The 16,207-nt window shown below is 38.8% G+C and overlaps 1 protein-coding gene and 1 pseudogene across 1 annotated transcript in view; one reads left to right on the plus strand and one right to left on the minus strand.

Annotated features, from left to right (window-relative positions):
* The window catches only part of LOC144251978 (transcription factor RFX3-like), a gene marked incomplete at its 5' end in the record, with an annotated part of 95,216 nt that extends 83,131 nt beyond the window's left edge, over positions 1-12,085 (plus strand). Inside the window, 2 exons of the mRNA XM_077794581.1 lie at positions 11,165-11,293; positions 12,051-12,085. Of these exons, the coding sequence (XP_077650707.1) occupies positions 11,165-11,293; positions 12,051-12,085 (164 nt within the window). The remainder of the gene's footprint in view (positions 1-11,164; positions 11,294-12,050) is intronic.
* Positions 12,086-13,566: 1,481 nt separating this feature from the next.
* On the minus strand, positions 13,567-15,416 carry LOC144251979 (cAMP-dependent protein kinase catalytic subunit PRKX-like; annotated as a pseudogene).
* Positions 15,417-16,207: the final 791 nt, after the last annotated feature.

The following is a 16,207-nucleotide window of genomic DNA, read 5'->3' on the forward strand; positions in this document are numbered from 1 at the left end:
TCTGGAGTTGCTAACTGCTATGATATATTGCCTCTAAGTATCATGTAACAGTAATTTTATTCCAAGTAGAATTATAAAAAATGGAAAACTTAATAATGGCAGAATATCATTAAATCAGTTTAATGCCAGTTGATAACTAGCAGTGCTTACTATGTCTTCATAATACATCATTGAGCTATTTCCATATATAATGTATGTGTATGTATGCTTATGTATGTATATATGCACATATTGCTTTTAATGTTTATATTTATTCACAGAAATAAGTTAACAAGTTCATCTTGTTATGCAGTATAAAAGCTTTTGTTTTCAATAGCAAATCAAGGAAACATCAGCAGTCAAATTGTGTGCATTTTGGTTTTTTTCTGACTTCTCAAAGACATTTTCTTCTAAAAGAAACTCAAGTGTTAAGGCTATTCCACATAATCTAAAGAAGGACTACTACTTCATGGTAATGATTGAATTGTAGGATTATATGCTCTAGGGAGCAAGTCTTACAAATCAAACCTATTTTACAGGTAGAAAATACCGTAAAGAAAATTATTATTGGAAGGATTACTGGCACATTGCATTCCTACACATGTCAAAGTGGAAAACATTCCAATTTAGCTCTACAAAACATGTATTGAGTCAACCAGCCACATATATATACACACTTTCTTTTCCACTACAGAAGTAGTATTTAGCAAAGAAATTTTGCACATTTCTAAATGGCTGGTGTTCAAGCCTATTTGCCCACCATTTTGTTATTTCCTCTTTGGGTTCAAAGGCTGAGAAAGCAAGTAAATGCAACCCAGCACCTGGCAGCATGTAGCCCTATGGTAGTAAACATTTCAAGTCCCACCACTGGAGCTTTAATAGCTAGGGTTCGTTTCTTCCATATGAGTACAAGCTAATAAATGCAGGGCATTCCATTCAGTATGCAATTAAGAGCTCTCTCGACTCCTGTTATTAAAGTCTACAAACTATTGAGCGTAAAATTAAAGTTGAGCAGTTCAGCTGTTTTTGACATCTAACACAGCCTGAAAAATAGTGATGTAAAACTCCAGAGTCAAAAGTCATCCCTTACAGACCATGGGCAAATGAAAAGCAAAAACACTGAGGAGAAAAGAGTAACTATATAAAACTTTATCATCAGTTTGGCGCATGCTTCTGGGCTCATGCAAATACATCAACCAGTTTGTTGAACACAAGATATTACATTGATTTTAACAGAATGCTACACGATTATTATTGCCAAAGCTCCAATGAAGGAAATAATTAGAGGACTAAGCATTTTAAAGCCTTCAAAATGACTTCAGGCAATAACCAGAAATACTATAGGAATTCTATATGCTGTGATTGGAAGGATATGGAATTGGTTCTTACTTTTTATCTCTCCTAAATTTTCTCTGGACTGCCAGACCATAGAAGATAGTGGATCTTGTTTTGCCATCAGCAGTGGGACATTTTGTAAATCTCATGCATGGGCAGGGTGACTTTTATTATTTTTTATTTAGAAAGCACTCTGCTGAATAGATAGTATGAGATTGTGTATACATTATCTTTATTAGTCTATGGCTTCATTGTTTTTTAAAAAAAGTAAATAGAAACAAAAAAACACAACCAGGAGAAAACAACCTTGACACAACCAGAGAAGTCAAGTTAATGAGATTTCAAACACTGAAACCAAAGAAGTTGTTAGATAAGCCTCACACTTGAACCTAAGTGAAATTCTTCCAGGTTTTCTCAGCACTATGCCTATCAGTCTTGCTATGCTACAAGGAATATTACCTGTTGGAGATGCTAATTCAATTTGAATCTATGTGAACCTAACTCATTTTTATTGCTTATTATTGGAAGGAGTTATTATAATCAGAATATCTTGAAGTGAACCTCAGGGAAATGAAGGGTTTGAACAGAAATGAAAGGAATCTTAAACTTGAGAAATTCTTCAAAAAGATGTAGACAATCAACCTTTCCTCTATGTGTTGCTGTTATTTATTTTCTTTTTCATCTTTGTCTGCATTTTGAGAGGTATCACCAGGCCTCAGGACAAATGAAACATGATCCAAATTTATTTTTTAGTAAGTTGATTCCACAAAATAGAGTTCCAGAAATATTTTTGAGCAACTTTTGTCCACTTCACTTTTCTACAACTTTCCTTTACACAATGCCTAGTTAATTGCCTAAGTAGATAAAAGATAACAATGGAAAGATCAACACCTGTGTCTCCCTCTCTGGAAAATGGGATAAGATTGCTACCTTCCTCAAAGAGTTTTTCAAGTTAATACAAGTACAGATATTAAATAACTGCCACACTTTGTATACTGTATAAAGCAAAACTGCAATAAAAAACACTGAACAGAGCTAGTTTAAAACCTAGCTTCATCTCTTAGTAGCTATGTGAACTTAATTGAGACCTTAGTTTCTTTGTGAAATAATAATGCACCTTCTCAATTAGCTATTGAGAGGCCCAAATTAGATCCTGTATAAAGGGCTCAGTAAACATTATAAGAAGTACTCGATATAGGAAATAAGTGTCGTCTTAGTTTCTTATTGATAGCTTATGCCTCATTTTTGATGTGATGAACAGGTATATTTTATATCTAGTATTCCCAAGAATCTGTAACCTAAACATTCTGTACCCTAAATCCTGGTCCTTGAACATCTCAGTTCTTGATGGCCACAATTGATATGAGAGTCAGATAGCAACAACACGAAAAGAAGACTACAGAAAAGTGAAAAATCTTCATTATACAGGAGAGAAATGCTGTCTCACCAGAGTATGAGAAAGACAGTCCAACCAAATATTAAAATTTAAAAACAAAGTGAGCAGAAGCCTCATATATTGTGTGAATAATGTCCAAGTCATTGCCTGTGTCTGAAGATGACATATATTTACCTATTCTACCTACTCCAGATTGGTTTTTAGTGTTATTTCAACAAGAAAAGTGCTTTAGAATTTTAAAAACATTGATCATATTTAATTATATTTAAACAAGGGCATAATTAAGAAAAAGCTGGAAAGTGTTAAGTGTTTGTCCAGAGGACTGTTGAAACAAATTGCTCCCAACTTTTGTTGCTAATCCAATAGTAAATATTTGACCAGAGCACCAAAATCCTGTGGTCACATTGGTGCTGATGGATACCATTTATTTAGGTAAACTGACAATAGGTTCACCAAACTTAGAAAACAACTCTAGGGCTTACAGAAAAGAAACCCCTATTTTTGCTTTGGCAGCTTAGACATACTTATCATGAATAATATTCTAATCTAAAGGCTATTTGTTAACCCTAAAGTTGTGTAATGGAATTATAAAATACGGAGATAGTACATTGAAAATTCATCTCTTCAGTTAATGTGACCAGTGTCACATTTTCCACCAATATTATTTGGTCTAATCCTCTTGAAGTGAGTAGAAAAAGTGGATATAAGAAATGTGATTGATGATAGACTTTGGTCGACCCCAGAAGAGAACAGAAGCTCAAAAGACATTTCATAAAGTTCAAAATTTGGCAAAAGGACTACAGTATCTCTGATAATTAGACTTTCAACACATTTGGATTTGCTAATTGGATCTCAGTTCTAATTAGACTTTTTTTATATAACTAAGAATGACATATCATTCTATGAATTTAATGTGCTTTTACAGTTGAAACGAACAATTAGCAGCCTCTTCTAAATTATTTAATATGGAAAAAGCTGGCTGTGTTATTTTTATTGTGTCATCTTCTTTTACAATATATTGCATATGTTTGAGTTTTCTTAATTAAATCCCTTTTAGGAACTCAAAGAGAAACTTGAGTTTTTACAGGAAGCACCTAAATGGTTTATTTGTGAGGGAAACTTGCCAATATGTTGATGACTTTGGAAACCACAAACAAAATGCAGTATAAGAAAATAAATCATAGCCATCAGGAGGAAATAGCACAAATAACCAGGTGTCCTGATAATCATTCAGTTAATCAAAAACAGTTTCCAAATATGACTAGAGCTCTGTTACATTTTAAAAGCATGCAAATGCAGAATAGATTCCCAAAAGTGAGGGCTCATGGAGCTGAAATCAGAGTTAATATCATGACATTTCTTCCCAAGGTGTGCATCTCTTTCTTTTCTCTGTATTTCTGATTGAGACTTGTCAATTTTTAATCCTGTTGAGATTTATATAGTTAGTCAATTTTAAACTAGTAGCCCTCAGATTTGCATATTATAAGAGTTAATAACTACATGAAGGTATAAAATTAAGCCAGCATTTGGAGAATAAAGAGCGGTGAACCATAGTACAACTTAAAAAAAAAAAAAGCTGTTACCAAAATATTCAGACAAATTGGTAGCACTGACAAAAAGACAAATTATGTTGCTTTATATACTGTGAATACTTCAAAAACAAAATATACATGATATTATTACTCAAAAGCATTTGTACTCTTAAAAAAACATAAAAATCATTCTAAATATTTTAATAGTTATTTTTCCAAGTAAAAACAGTGTCAGATCAAATTAAAGTATTAATGCTGTGAGAAAATTAAACTGGTGCAGTAATTGATATATTAGAGTAGATGTTATTCTGGAATTATATTCGGTATTATTTTTTCAATTAGTGCATTACTGTGACTGAGTTATTGATGTATATATAACTCCTCATTAAGTCAGATGTCCTCCATGAGCCTCCAAAAACATGCTGGGCACTGTCATACACCACAAGATGATATTTCAAAGCAGGAAATAGCATTTCTGATTGTTTTATTTGTTGTTAAAAAAAGAAAACCCAAGCAGGCCCCTTTCTATGCTAATTGTTCCAAGAGCTCTCACAGGGTTCTCTATAAGGTCTCTCCAGTGGCAACTGGACTATTCTTCAGGCAGAAAAGTGACCGAAGCTATTTTATTTTTCAGCTTGGGTGCTGGAATCCTGTCACAGGTCTAAATGGGTCACTGACTGACAAGAAACTGGAGAATAACATGCGTGGAGTGGTTCTACGTGTGGTAACTGTTCTGGTAAGTCTTATCTAAGCCTTGATTTTGGCTTCTAGAGGCTCCTTTACCTTCCATTTATGTTTTGTTAGTTGGTTCCACAGTCTTAAGAGTTTTTAATAAATCTTGATTACCTGTTTAATATATTTTAATGGTTATAGTTTCTAACTTTCAATTATGCAGATCAGGATCAGGTTTTTTTGCAGGCTTTTCTTTAATTATGATGCTTTTTCAGGAACTTTCTTAGACATTTTAGGCTCAATTTTATCCTTCTAGAATTTTCTACTCACAAAGTGGAGGTTTCCCTGAGGCATTCTCTCACTGGAACTGTAGTATGCATAAGGGAAGATGACCAGGATGAACAAAGGTAGATGTGGATAAAAAGTAGTACATTCAGTAATGGTGAAACATTAATAAACTAAAAAAAATCCTTTTCTAATAAAGACTTACTTCAAAAACAAGATCATTTAATTATTTAATAAGCATTTATTGAGTATCTGCTGTATTATCAGCTCAGTGCTGACTACTGGGGACAAATAAAATAAGCAAATATGATTCTGTCTTTATGAGTCTTATGTATTGATTCTGTGAATGGGATTATTCACATGAAACATCAGGTTCAATTCCATTTAGTTGTTAAAAAATCAGTAAATGGTAGCTACTATCATTGTTCTATACATTATTACATCCTTTTAGTAAGGATGTAAAATGAAGTAATAGAAATATTATTTTAATATAAATGTTCTTAAGCTATAAAATACTCAAATGGCTACTGCCTAAACAGCCACAGAACATGATGACATTCACTCTTCGTGCTGTTCTAAAATGTTTAACTTTTTTGCTAATAGAGTATCTTTCAAAACCTAATAGCCCATATGCACTTTTTTGTTTAGAAAATCTAATAAATTTTTAAATTTGAAAAGGATCTCCTATAAGCTAAATTAATTATAGAATTAATAAATGGGAGAGGCAGTCTTTTGATATGTTGATAATAATTGTGTTTTTATCAAAGTTTACAATGCTAACCTTTTTTTACAAATTAAATAGACCTAACTTAATTTCAATGTTTAAAAAATGTATCTGTGAATAATCTCTATTAAAGGAAATTCAGATGAGTAATCCAGTCTCCCTTTTTGGGGACCTATGATTTATTTTCAGTTATTGTTTTAATACAGGTTTTATTAATTGGTAACTAATTATTTTATGAATACCTTACAACTTAAGTGTGAATGTGCTTCTCTAGGTACCTAAGGGTGTAGATATGCATTTGCACTTATTTGCTAATATTTTAAAAAGACAGGCATGTAAAATGCAGCACATTATGGTCTCCCAGTGATTTTCATGTAAACTCCCGTAACAACTGCAATAAAAGGAAATATATATGCTTTGTTTTTCAATAAGAAAACAAATTTTTAAATTTCTAAGTCAATTAACCTTTCTCAACTGTTAAGCAAATATTTAGTGCTTACTATATAATAAACTTGGTAATGGATATAAAATAAATAATACATAATGGATATAAAATATATAATATCCTTAAGATGTGCATCTGATATTGTTAAGCAGATTCATATACAATGAAGTAGATAAGATTTATTAAGTGCTTACTTTGTGCTAGCTACAATGCTAAGTCCTTGGTATACATTACCTTGTTCAGTTCTCATAATATTCCCTGGAAATCAGGACTGTTCTGATCCCAAGAATATGAAAGAGGAAACCAAGACATTCAGAGATGGATGTGAAGAAAAATGTGAGAGGTTATATAGATAGGAAGAAAGAGTTTTAATTCAAATCCTGAAGGCCTTGACCTGGACTTCTTAACTCCCTCTCTTAATGACACATTATACTCTCTCCACTCTTACTCTGATAAGTGTGAGAATTGAAGTATCTATAGAATTTTATGTGCCTTGAGAATTGTAAATGTTTAACTCTGAATGAGGTGAAAGTGAGGTTTATTGAGAAAACTTCAAAGGGCCAATTATTTTCAATTCATTTCCAGACTGAATAGAACGATTGCTATTTTCCTCATGAAATGGTTGTGCTTCACACCGTGTTAATACTTACGGTACCCCAGGTTCACCTTCAGGACTTGAAATGGTCTCTGTTTCCTACAAGCTCAGCCCTTCTCAGATCCTGAATGTGGCTAGTGAGTGGAGTTATGGAAACATTCTGCTTTCCCCAAGGCTTCTGTGATGAACTTATCAGTTGGGTGCCCAGTTTAGTGAAAGGTGTTTACGTTTATCACATTCCCACAATATACAGGAATATATATCCATACTTAATGATCTTGCATGCCTCCTGATTCTTGCAGGGTAACAAAAACCAGTACTGACCTTCTTAGTTCCTACAAGCACCTTTCCAGGTTCAGCTCTCACTTACATGGCTTTGCACGTTTTCTCCACCCAAAACAGAATCACACTCCCCTCAACCCACTAAGCAACTGTAAAATAAAATTTCATTGCTTAATCACACTACCCTGGAACTAGGACTTGTTCTATATTGGATTTGATCTGACCAGCTAAACACCACCCTCTTATATTCCATGGACATTTTACCAATACTTTCCAAAGAGAGAAAGAAAAGGGCCCAGGTGTAAATCCTCTGAGGAAAGGTTATAACTGAAATCTTAGCCCTTTTATCTTTTAGGAAAATGATTTTATCAATTACGCAGAAGTTAGTAAATTGATTTTTCTTTAAATCTCTACCTTTATCATTGTTAATGATATTGATTAGAGGAAAAACAATCAAATTTATATCTTAAACCAAATAATTCAATACTATATTATAGTTTATGACTTTAGCAATAAATAACTGATATACTCAAATATTTCACTGAAGAGAATTAAGTGAAAGAATTTTGAGGAAAAAAATGTAAACATAGTTAAAGGAATTAACAATAGGTATAGTGAAGCACCAGGGACTTGCATTAGCTAAATTGGGGTTGGGGAAGGGAGTCCACTCAAGGTAGCTGTGAAATTTGGTGCAGGAAGAGAATGGAGGAGGAGCATCACTGCCAAAATCACAACTAGGCAGTGAAAATGTAGGAAGAGAGGATACTGCAGACTCACTCCTACAATCTTTCCATCTCTTTCCAATTGCAAATCCAAGCATAAGTCAGAAAGCAAACCTAAGTAATGAAGACCATGAATGTTAGTTAGGCTTCCAGAACACAGAGCAGGGTGGTGAAGGCCACAGTGTATCTGGAGGGGAAACTGGTAAGCACCAGCACCAGCACCAGCACTTCCATTTCCTAGGATCTATTATAAGTTTTATGGGTCAATTTACTTAATCTTTATAAAACAATATAAGGACATTAGAATAATCAAAAACAGCACTGAAAAGTTAACTAAGTTTCCATGCCCACCTAGCTAACAAGAGCTAGAGATAAGTTTCAAGCTCAGAGACCCCAGTTTCAGAAGCCATGTCCTTAATTACTCTGCCTTCTGCATCAGAGAGAACTCATGTTACATTTAAATTAAACAGGGTGTAACTATTTAGATCTGAGGATTTCATGCTATTGAATTGGTAACTTAGGAGCATATTTCTGAATGGCATCTCATGTACATAACTTTATTTTTTTAATCATCACCAAAGTGACAGAAGTGTTTATTAGAAATGAAGAAAAAATTATTGAAGGAAAAAGAAAGAATGAGTATAAAGTAAGACCCAAGAGTTTGGCAACTTTGCTAACCCTTTTATTTCCATAGGTTGCCAATTGATTTCTACTTCTTATCCAGGGGTCTAAATGCTTTGTTACAAAGCAAATGAAGATTTTTTTTCCCTTTAAATTTCCTGAGTGGTAAAACTAAAAATAGCTACAAATTACCAATCATGTCATTCAATTTTTTTTTCATGGTAACTCCCCCAAAACTACTAGAAGCATCATCACGATATAAATATAATGATAACATCTATGAAAATAAAATGAAAAGACATTGGTAACAAGTGAAAAGAAAGTCATGAAAAGCTATGTAGAAGGATAATACTTGATAAACATAAACTTAAATTTGGAAGGAGTTCTTTTACCTGTTGGACTTGAAGCAGACACATGTTATCTCTAATGATACATATATTTAACTCATAAATTCATTTAAGAAGTATTAATTGAGAACCTTCTAGTTGCTTCAGGTACATGGGATACAATGATCCTTACTTTAGGTAATTTCATAAAGCAGGACATCTTCTGAAGCTCTCAAAATGTTTTTGAAAAAAGGGAGTGCCATTTTCCTAAATTAAATATACAATATAATATTTCTTTCCCTAAATTATCATGAAAATGTTTCAGTAGCTTTGTATAAATAAATGATTAGAAGTTCATGATACAGCTGTAGTAGTGATTTTTCTGTAATTCATAAATTAAAAAATAAATTTTCCTATTTTAATATCTCTGAAATTAGGATGCATTTTTCAATTGCTAATTGCAAGTATAGTTGTCAGCATTTTTGTCTTTATTAGTGATGTGTAAAAATAATTCTGAATCATATGATAAAAAACAATGTAGATTAAATAATCCATGGTATGTTTAGAACATTAACTTAACAGATATATCTAGAAAGTTAAATAAAAAATACTGGAAAAGAAGGGCATCTAGGTGGCTCCACAGTTTAGCTATTGTGAATTGTGCTGCTATAAACATTGATGTGGCTGTGTCCCTGTAGTATGCTGTTTTTAAGTCCTTTGGGTATAGTTCGAGGAGAGGGATAGCTGAGTCAAATGGTGGTTTCATTTCCAGATTTCCAAGGAATCTCCATACTGCTTTCCTTATTGGCTGCACCAATTTGCAGTCCCCCCAGCAATGTATGAGTGTGCCTTTCCCCCCTCATTCTCGCCAACACTTATTGTTGTTTATATGCATAATAGCTGCCATTCTGACTAGAGTAAGATGATATCTTAGAGTAGTTTTGATTTGCATTTCTCTAACTGCTAGAGATGATGAGCATGTATTTGTTGATTGATTGAATATCCTCTTCTGTGGAGTCAACCTAGATGCCCTTCAGTGCATGAATGGATAAAAAAAATGTGGCATATATACACAATGGAATTTTACTCAGCAATAAAAAAGAATAAGATCATGGCATTTGCAGGTAAATGGATGGCATTGGAAAAGATAGTGCTAAGTGAAGTTAGCCAATCCCCAAAAAACAAATGCCGAATGTTTTCTTGGATATAAGGAGGCTGACTCATAGTGGGGTAGGGAGGCAGAGCATGGGAGGAATAGATGAATTCTAGACAGAGAAGAGGGATGGGAGGGAAAGGGAGGAGGAGGCAGGGGATTAGCAAGGATGGTGGAATGTGATAGAGACATCATTATCCAAAGTACATGTACGAAGACATGAATTGATGTGAACATGCTTTATATACAAACAGAGGTATGAAAAATGTTCTATATTGTAATAAGAATTGTGATGCATTCCTCTGTCATGTATTTAAAAAATAAAACCAATAAAAATTATTTTAAAAATACTGGACAAGAAGCCAAAAAAAAATTTTAAAATACCTTCAAAAGCAAAGAAATAATAGGAAATGAAAACATTTGAAAAAAGTGGGACCGTACTTACAACAACAACAACAAAAATACCATTCAAGCTAAAGCTGTTGTGTGCAGTCATAGAAGCATAAAAGTAGGAAGCACACAAAAAATGTAGGAAAAGTAGGAAATACACAAAAATAGCATATCTTGACTTAATATCACACCAAATAAGATCCAAACTATGTGCTGGGAGTAATGTCTGGTCTCTCTAAACAAACCACTATAAGAAGAATTATTTGCTTGTCTGTAGCAGATAGCTGCCTACTGAATTAGCATTTTATAGTAATGTCTTTTTTCTAAAATCCTCCATTATAAGTTTCTTCTTGAAATTATTTCCAGCAGGCCTTATTTCCCTATGAAATTTCACATATGGTCTGAAAGAGGTAAAATGTTATCATATAGTACATTCTATAATTATTAGCATTTTTTTTCAGATTTCTTAAAAGATACAAAGTTATTATTATTATTATTATTATTATTATTATTATTATTATTATTAAACAAAACCTGGAATCCATAGTATTATTCCATAAATTAGCGGTAAAATTTTCCTAGGGCCTATATATATATATATATATATATATATATATATATATATATATTACACACACACAAATCACAGTGATTTCCTTTGTGCAATGCATTGGCGGGATGAGAAACAGGCTTTTGGAATTCCTCAGGAAGATCTGGGACCCACCGCCCTGCAGGGTGCACTCGCCAGATCTGCAAAGGGTGCACCGAGGACCTACGCAGTGGGCAAGAGCACAAGACACAGCGCACACACTCACACATAAAAAAAGACTCAAGCTGTAAGTCGTGCAGGATTGCAAAAATACAAAATTAATATCCAATGACAAGATCGGCCTGAGGGAGGGCTTCCCATCCCACCCGTTAAAATGCACGTCGTAGAGTGATTTTTTTTTTTAAACTTAAATAACAGACCCCTCCACAAAAGGATCGAACTGCACGGTGAACAGAGTTTACAACATGAAAACTTATTAAAAACAACAACACAGGGCGTCCTCCTGTTCTCAGGGAGGAGGGTCCCGGGGGGGACATATAAGACTCAGTGATTTTTGCAAAAGCAAATTCGACAGGAAAAAAATGTGGACATGCTCGGAAAAGCACTTTGTCAACCCAGTGACTTTGACAGACGTGGGCGGGGGGGGGGGGCATCTGCAAGTCCTGGGTGGGTTGCCCCCCGGCGCCTCGGCCGTGAAGGCTTGGGGTCCACTCTGAACAGTCCTGAGCCGGTTTCACAGTTGAAATGGTCCCAAAGGTTGCAGGCAACGTGGGTGATGCCGTGTAGCAAAGGTGCACAGAATGAAACAACAACAACAAAAAATTGATTTATGATCCAGTGATTGTGCATCTGCTTGCAGGACAGGGATGCAAGATTCCGTGGCATTTGGATGTTAAATTCCCTGTGATCCTTTTATTTCCTTCCTGAATTTCTCCATGCACATGCAAGAAGGCAAGAGGTGAGATTTCTTCCTGGGGAAACGGGGCTCCCCCCGGACAGTATATCTCTCTATTTTTTTTTCTTGCAAATCTCTATTTTTGAAGGTCTTCCTGTTGAACAAAATGCTGCCAGTTCATAAATCATAAAAGAAAAAATAAATAAATAAAAAGCAACATCTCCCCTGGGCCTTTTGCAGATACAAAGTTGCACTGGTTTTATTTTGACTCTCGGCACCCAGATGAGGTCGGATGCCTATGGGGAAATTTTGCAAAGAGAAATCCCCACCGAGTCGACTCTTTGGGGATGAGATGAAGCAGTGGTTCCGTGTGCGTGATTGGGGTCAACGACATCGGTCTCTACCCGAGTCCTTAGAGAAGGCACGTGCCCCTCGGGGGCTTCTGGCAACGTTGGCAGTAACAGTGTCCCCTGCTGCTGGATTTCCTCTTAGTGTCTAACTTGCTCTGCATCGTTGGGGGGCTGACTGCAATCTCATGGAAGAATCCTGTCACCCTGATCCTGCACATTGGATTTTTTTTTTCCAGTATTAAATGAGTGGATAAAAATAAATAAAATAAAAACCTAGACAGGTGCGGAAGCACCCACCTGTCATCCCAGAGGCTCGGGAGGCTGAGGCAGGAGGATCGTGAGTTCAAAGGCAGCCTCAACCAAAGAGAGGCCCTAAGCCATTCAGGGAGACCCTGTCTCTAAATAAAATGCAAAATAGGGCTGGGGACGGGGCTCTGTGGTTTAGCACCCCTGAGTTGAATCCCTGGCACAAAAAATGAGGGAGTCCCCAGGACTCATGTGACCAGGTACCATTTGTTACTGGGCTCACAGGGGACACTCCAGGTACACAGACAGCTGGCTGATTTATTTCTAACAGATTAATTATTAAATGAATCAATAGATTGAGTCTGGGAGGCAAAGGCCAGGAGGAGACATTATCTTCTAAGTCCAGAACCTTCTCTGATGAACCGTTCAGAGATGGGGGCCGAGTGTGGAGCTCAGGCACAGCGGGTTCAATCCCCAAAGGCATTAAAAAAAAAAAAAAAAGAAAGTCGAGATTGCATTCCAAAATTTTAACATATCTCCGGCTGCTCCAATCCTCACCCCCTCTCCATTTTGCATTTCCAAAGTCTAAAGCATCCAGAGAGAAAGTCCCATCGATTTGGAAGAAAAACTCCATAAATATCTATAAAATGCAGAGACGGAATTAAGGGGATTTTTTTTTTTTTAAATGCATCCATCCTAGACTTGAGCTTTGTCTCCGAGGCGATCCATTTCTTTTTCAAAGGATTTTTAAAAGCTGAAAAGAAGAGGCTTGGCCAAGCAGAAGCCCTTACACGTGGGCACACACGCACGCACACATTCAGGCACACACGCACAACCTGTGGTTACGAGCCGGCGGGTCTGGTGGCAAGTTCTCGAGTCCAAGAAAACCACCCAACGCACAGTAGAAGCACAGCTGCTAACAGGTTACGATTAAAAACCCCCACAACCCATTTCCTACGGCGCAGGAGAAGATTCCAGTCGCTTCCATAATTGCCCCGTCTGTGAAATCTCAACTGTCCCCCGACCTCTGTATACAGATGGGCGTCCGTAAGTGCGCAAAGTCCTCCTCGCACCAAGAGAGCATTTCTTCGGCCGATGGAGGTGTAGTTCTTGGTCCTGGGCAGGCTGATGTGTTCCTTCCGGAAGTGTGCGTTCCTATCCTCAGAAATTCTTGAAGATTTCCAAGTCTTTTTCTGACACCGGCGAAGTCGTCTGGCACTCGTTCTCAGAGTACGTCTCAAAGTTGCAGGTGTCGCCATCGCTGCCTAACTTGGGCATGATGGGGGGCTGCGGGAGGTCAGCCACAGTTAGGTAAGGGGACACGGGGACACTGAGGATATCGTTTCCCCTTTCCCCTTCTGATATTTTACATAGAAGTGGGAAGGACACGAATAAGATGGACAGGTTTCCAATGTTCATGGACAGCAGAGTCGGATTTCCAATGTTCATGGACAGGAACAGCTGGGAACTAAAGCCAGGCCCTAAGCCGCTCAGGGAGACCCTGTCTCTAAATAAAATATAAAATAGGGCTGGGGAGGGGGCTCAGGGGTTAAGCACCCCTGGATTCAATCCCTGGTATCCACAAAAAAAAAACTAGTACTGAAACACTGGGAGCTTCACCGCATCCTGGGAAGGTCACTGGCTCTAAGATACTCCTTGAAGACGTGGATACAGCTGTTAACCAACCTAGGCGTCCAGCCATGGATGAATGCATAAAGACAATGCGGTACATAGGCCCAATGGAATATTATGCAGCCAGAAAGAAGAATGGAATGATGTCGCTTGCAGGAAAATGCATGGAACCGGAAGGCATTCTATTAAGGGACATGAGCCAGGCATGGAAAGACAAGTGCCCTGTGTTCTCTCTCATGTGAGGGATCTGGAATAGTCAACCACAAACCAATAGAGTGGTTTTACAGAGGTTGGGATCATTGCGTTCTGTAAGGAATGTTCAAAAGAGGGTCACCTTCAGCTTCCTCTGGGGGACAGCGTCCCAGTCCACAGTGCGGAACCACCGGTGCTGCTTGACGTCATTGGCGCCGTTCTTCATGTTGCCCAGGCGCTTGGTCCTGTCCACCACCAGCAATTTCTTAATGAGGTCTTTTGTGCTGAAATCCAAATACCTCGGGAAATCTATCCTCCCTGCGAGAATTTTCTGGTAGATGCCAAATGGGTTGTCATCAAAAAACGGGGGGAACCCTGCCACCATTTCGAAGATGAGGATGCCCAGCGCCCACCAGTCCACGGCCCGCCCGTGGCCTTTGCTCTGGATGATTTCAGGGGCGAGGTATTCAGGGGTCCCGCAGAGGGTCCACGTCCTGTCCACTAGCTTCTTGGCGAACCCGAAGTCCGTGAGCTTGATGTGGCCGTCCTGATCCAAGAGTATGTTCTCCGGCTTCAGGTCCCTGTAGAGGATGTCCCTGCAGTGCAGGTACTCAATGGCGCACACAGGATCTCGGTGGCGTAGAAGAGCCCCGTGCTGCAGGGGAAGCGGCCGCGGTTGCGCAGGTAGCCGAAGAGCTCGCCGCCGGGCACGTACTCCATCAGCATGTAGAGGAAGCGGTCGTCGTGGCTCGTCCAGAACAGCTTGACGAGGAAGGGGTGGTTGACCTCCATGAGGACCGACTTCTCATTGTGAACATGCTGCTCCTGCTTCAAGCGGATGACCTCGGGGATGCTCATGACCTTGAGGGCAAAGTAGTTCTTAGCAGCCTTCTCCTTCACCAAGTGCACGCGCCCGAAGTTCCCGTCCCCACGGTGGCCAGGATGTCGAAGTCCTGCAGGGAGTAGCTGGGCGGCTCCGGCGAGGGCGCCTCGGGGCTGGGGCTGGGCGCGGGCGCCCCGTCGGGAGTGCGCCCCGCGGCCGCTGGAGGCTCGGGGTCCGCCGCGGCCGCCGCGCCCAGCCCCGGCGCTTCCATGGGGGCGCGTTGCCGGCCGCGGGCCGCGGGCTGCCGGGCTTCCCGGGACTCAGCCTGGGAGGGCGGCGCGGCGGCGTCGGCGGCATCAGCGGAGGCCACCCATGCCCGCCCGGCGCCTCGGGGTGCGCGGCCCGGCGCGGCGGGGACCAAGGCGCAGCGCGGGGCGGCGCTCAGTGCAGGAGCAGCAGCAGCAGCTGGTGGGAGTAGCCAGCGGCCTCCGGGGCGCGGCGCGAGCCGGGCGGTGGCGAGGGCGGTGGAGGCGGTGGAGGCGGAGGAGGCGGTGGAGATGGTGGAGGCGGTGGCGTGGCCGGGGCGCAGGGTGAGGCGGGGTCTGGGCCGTGGGCGCCCCGCTCCCTGTTCATTCCTCGGGTCGCGCACCAGCCACGGGCAGCGCTGGCCCCGCACCGGCGAGACTAATTATTAGCATTGACTTAAAAACTACTTATTAAGTACATATTGTAAGCTAAGCATTGTGCTAAAGTCCAGAGACAAGATATATAAATAAATTAGAGAGAATTCCAGCAAATAGAAGACAGAAGTCACAGTTTTTATTATCCAATTTCAGAAGTGACATTCATGGGCTTTGTGAATCTAGGGAGAAGTTTTATTCTCGTTTCACTGTGTTCTTTTATTCAAACTTCTTTGTAAGTCTCTCTTACTATACTTATATTTAATAATTTTAACAATTTTGGACTCCCCCATTAAACTCTAAGTACCAATAAAACACAAACTTGGTTTTCATTTGTAATGGCTGGCACATAAAAGCAGCTTTTTAAATATTTTACTGAATG

The sequence above is a fragment of the Urocitellus parryii genome, unplaced genomic scaffold (genome assembly GCF_045843805.1).
Source record: "Urocitellus parryii isolate mUroPar1 unplaced genomic scaffold, mUroPar1.hap1 Scaffold_347, whole genome shotgun sequence".
In the NCBI taxonomy this organism is placed as follows: Eukaryota; Metazoa; Chordata; class Mammalia; order Rodentia; family Sciuridae; genus Urocitellus; species Urocitellus parryii.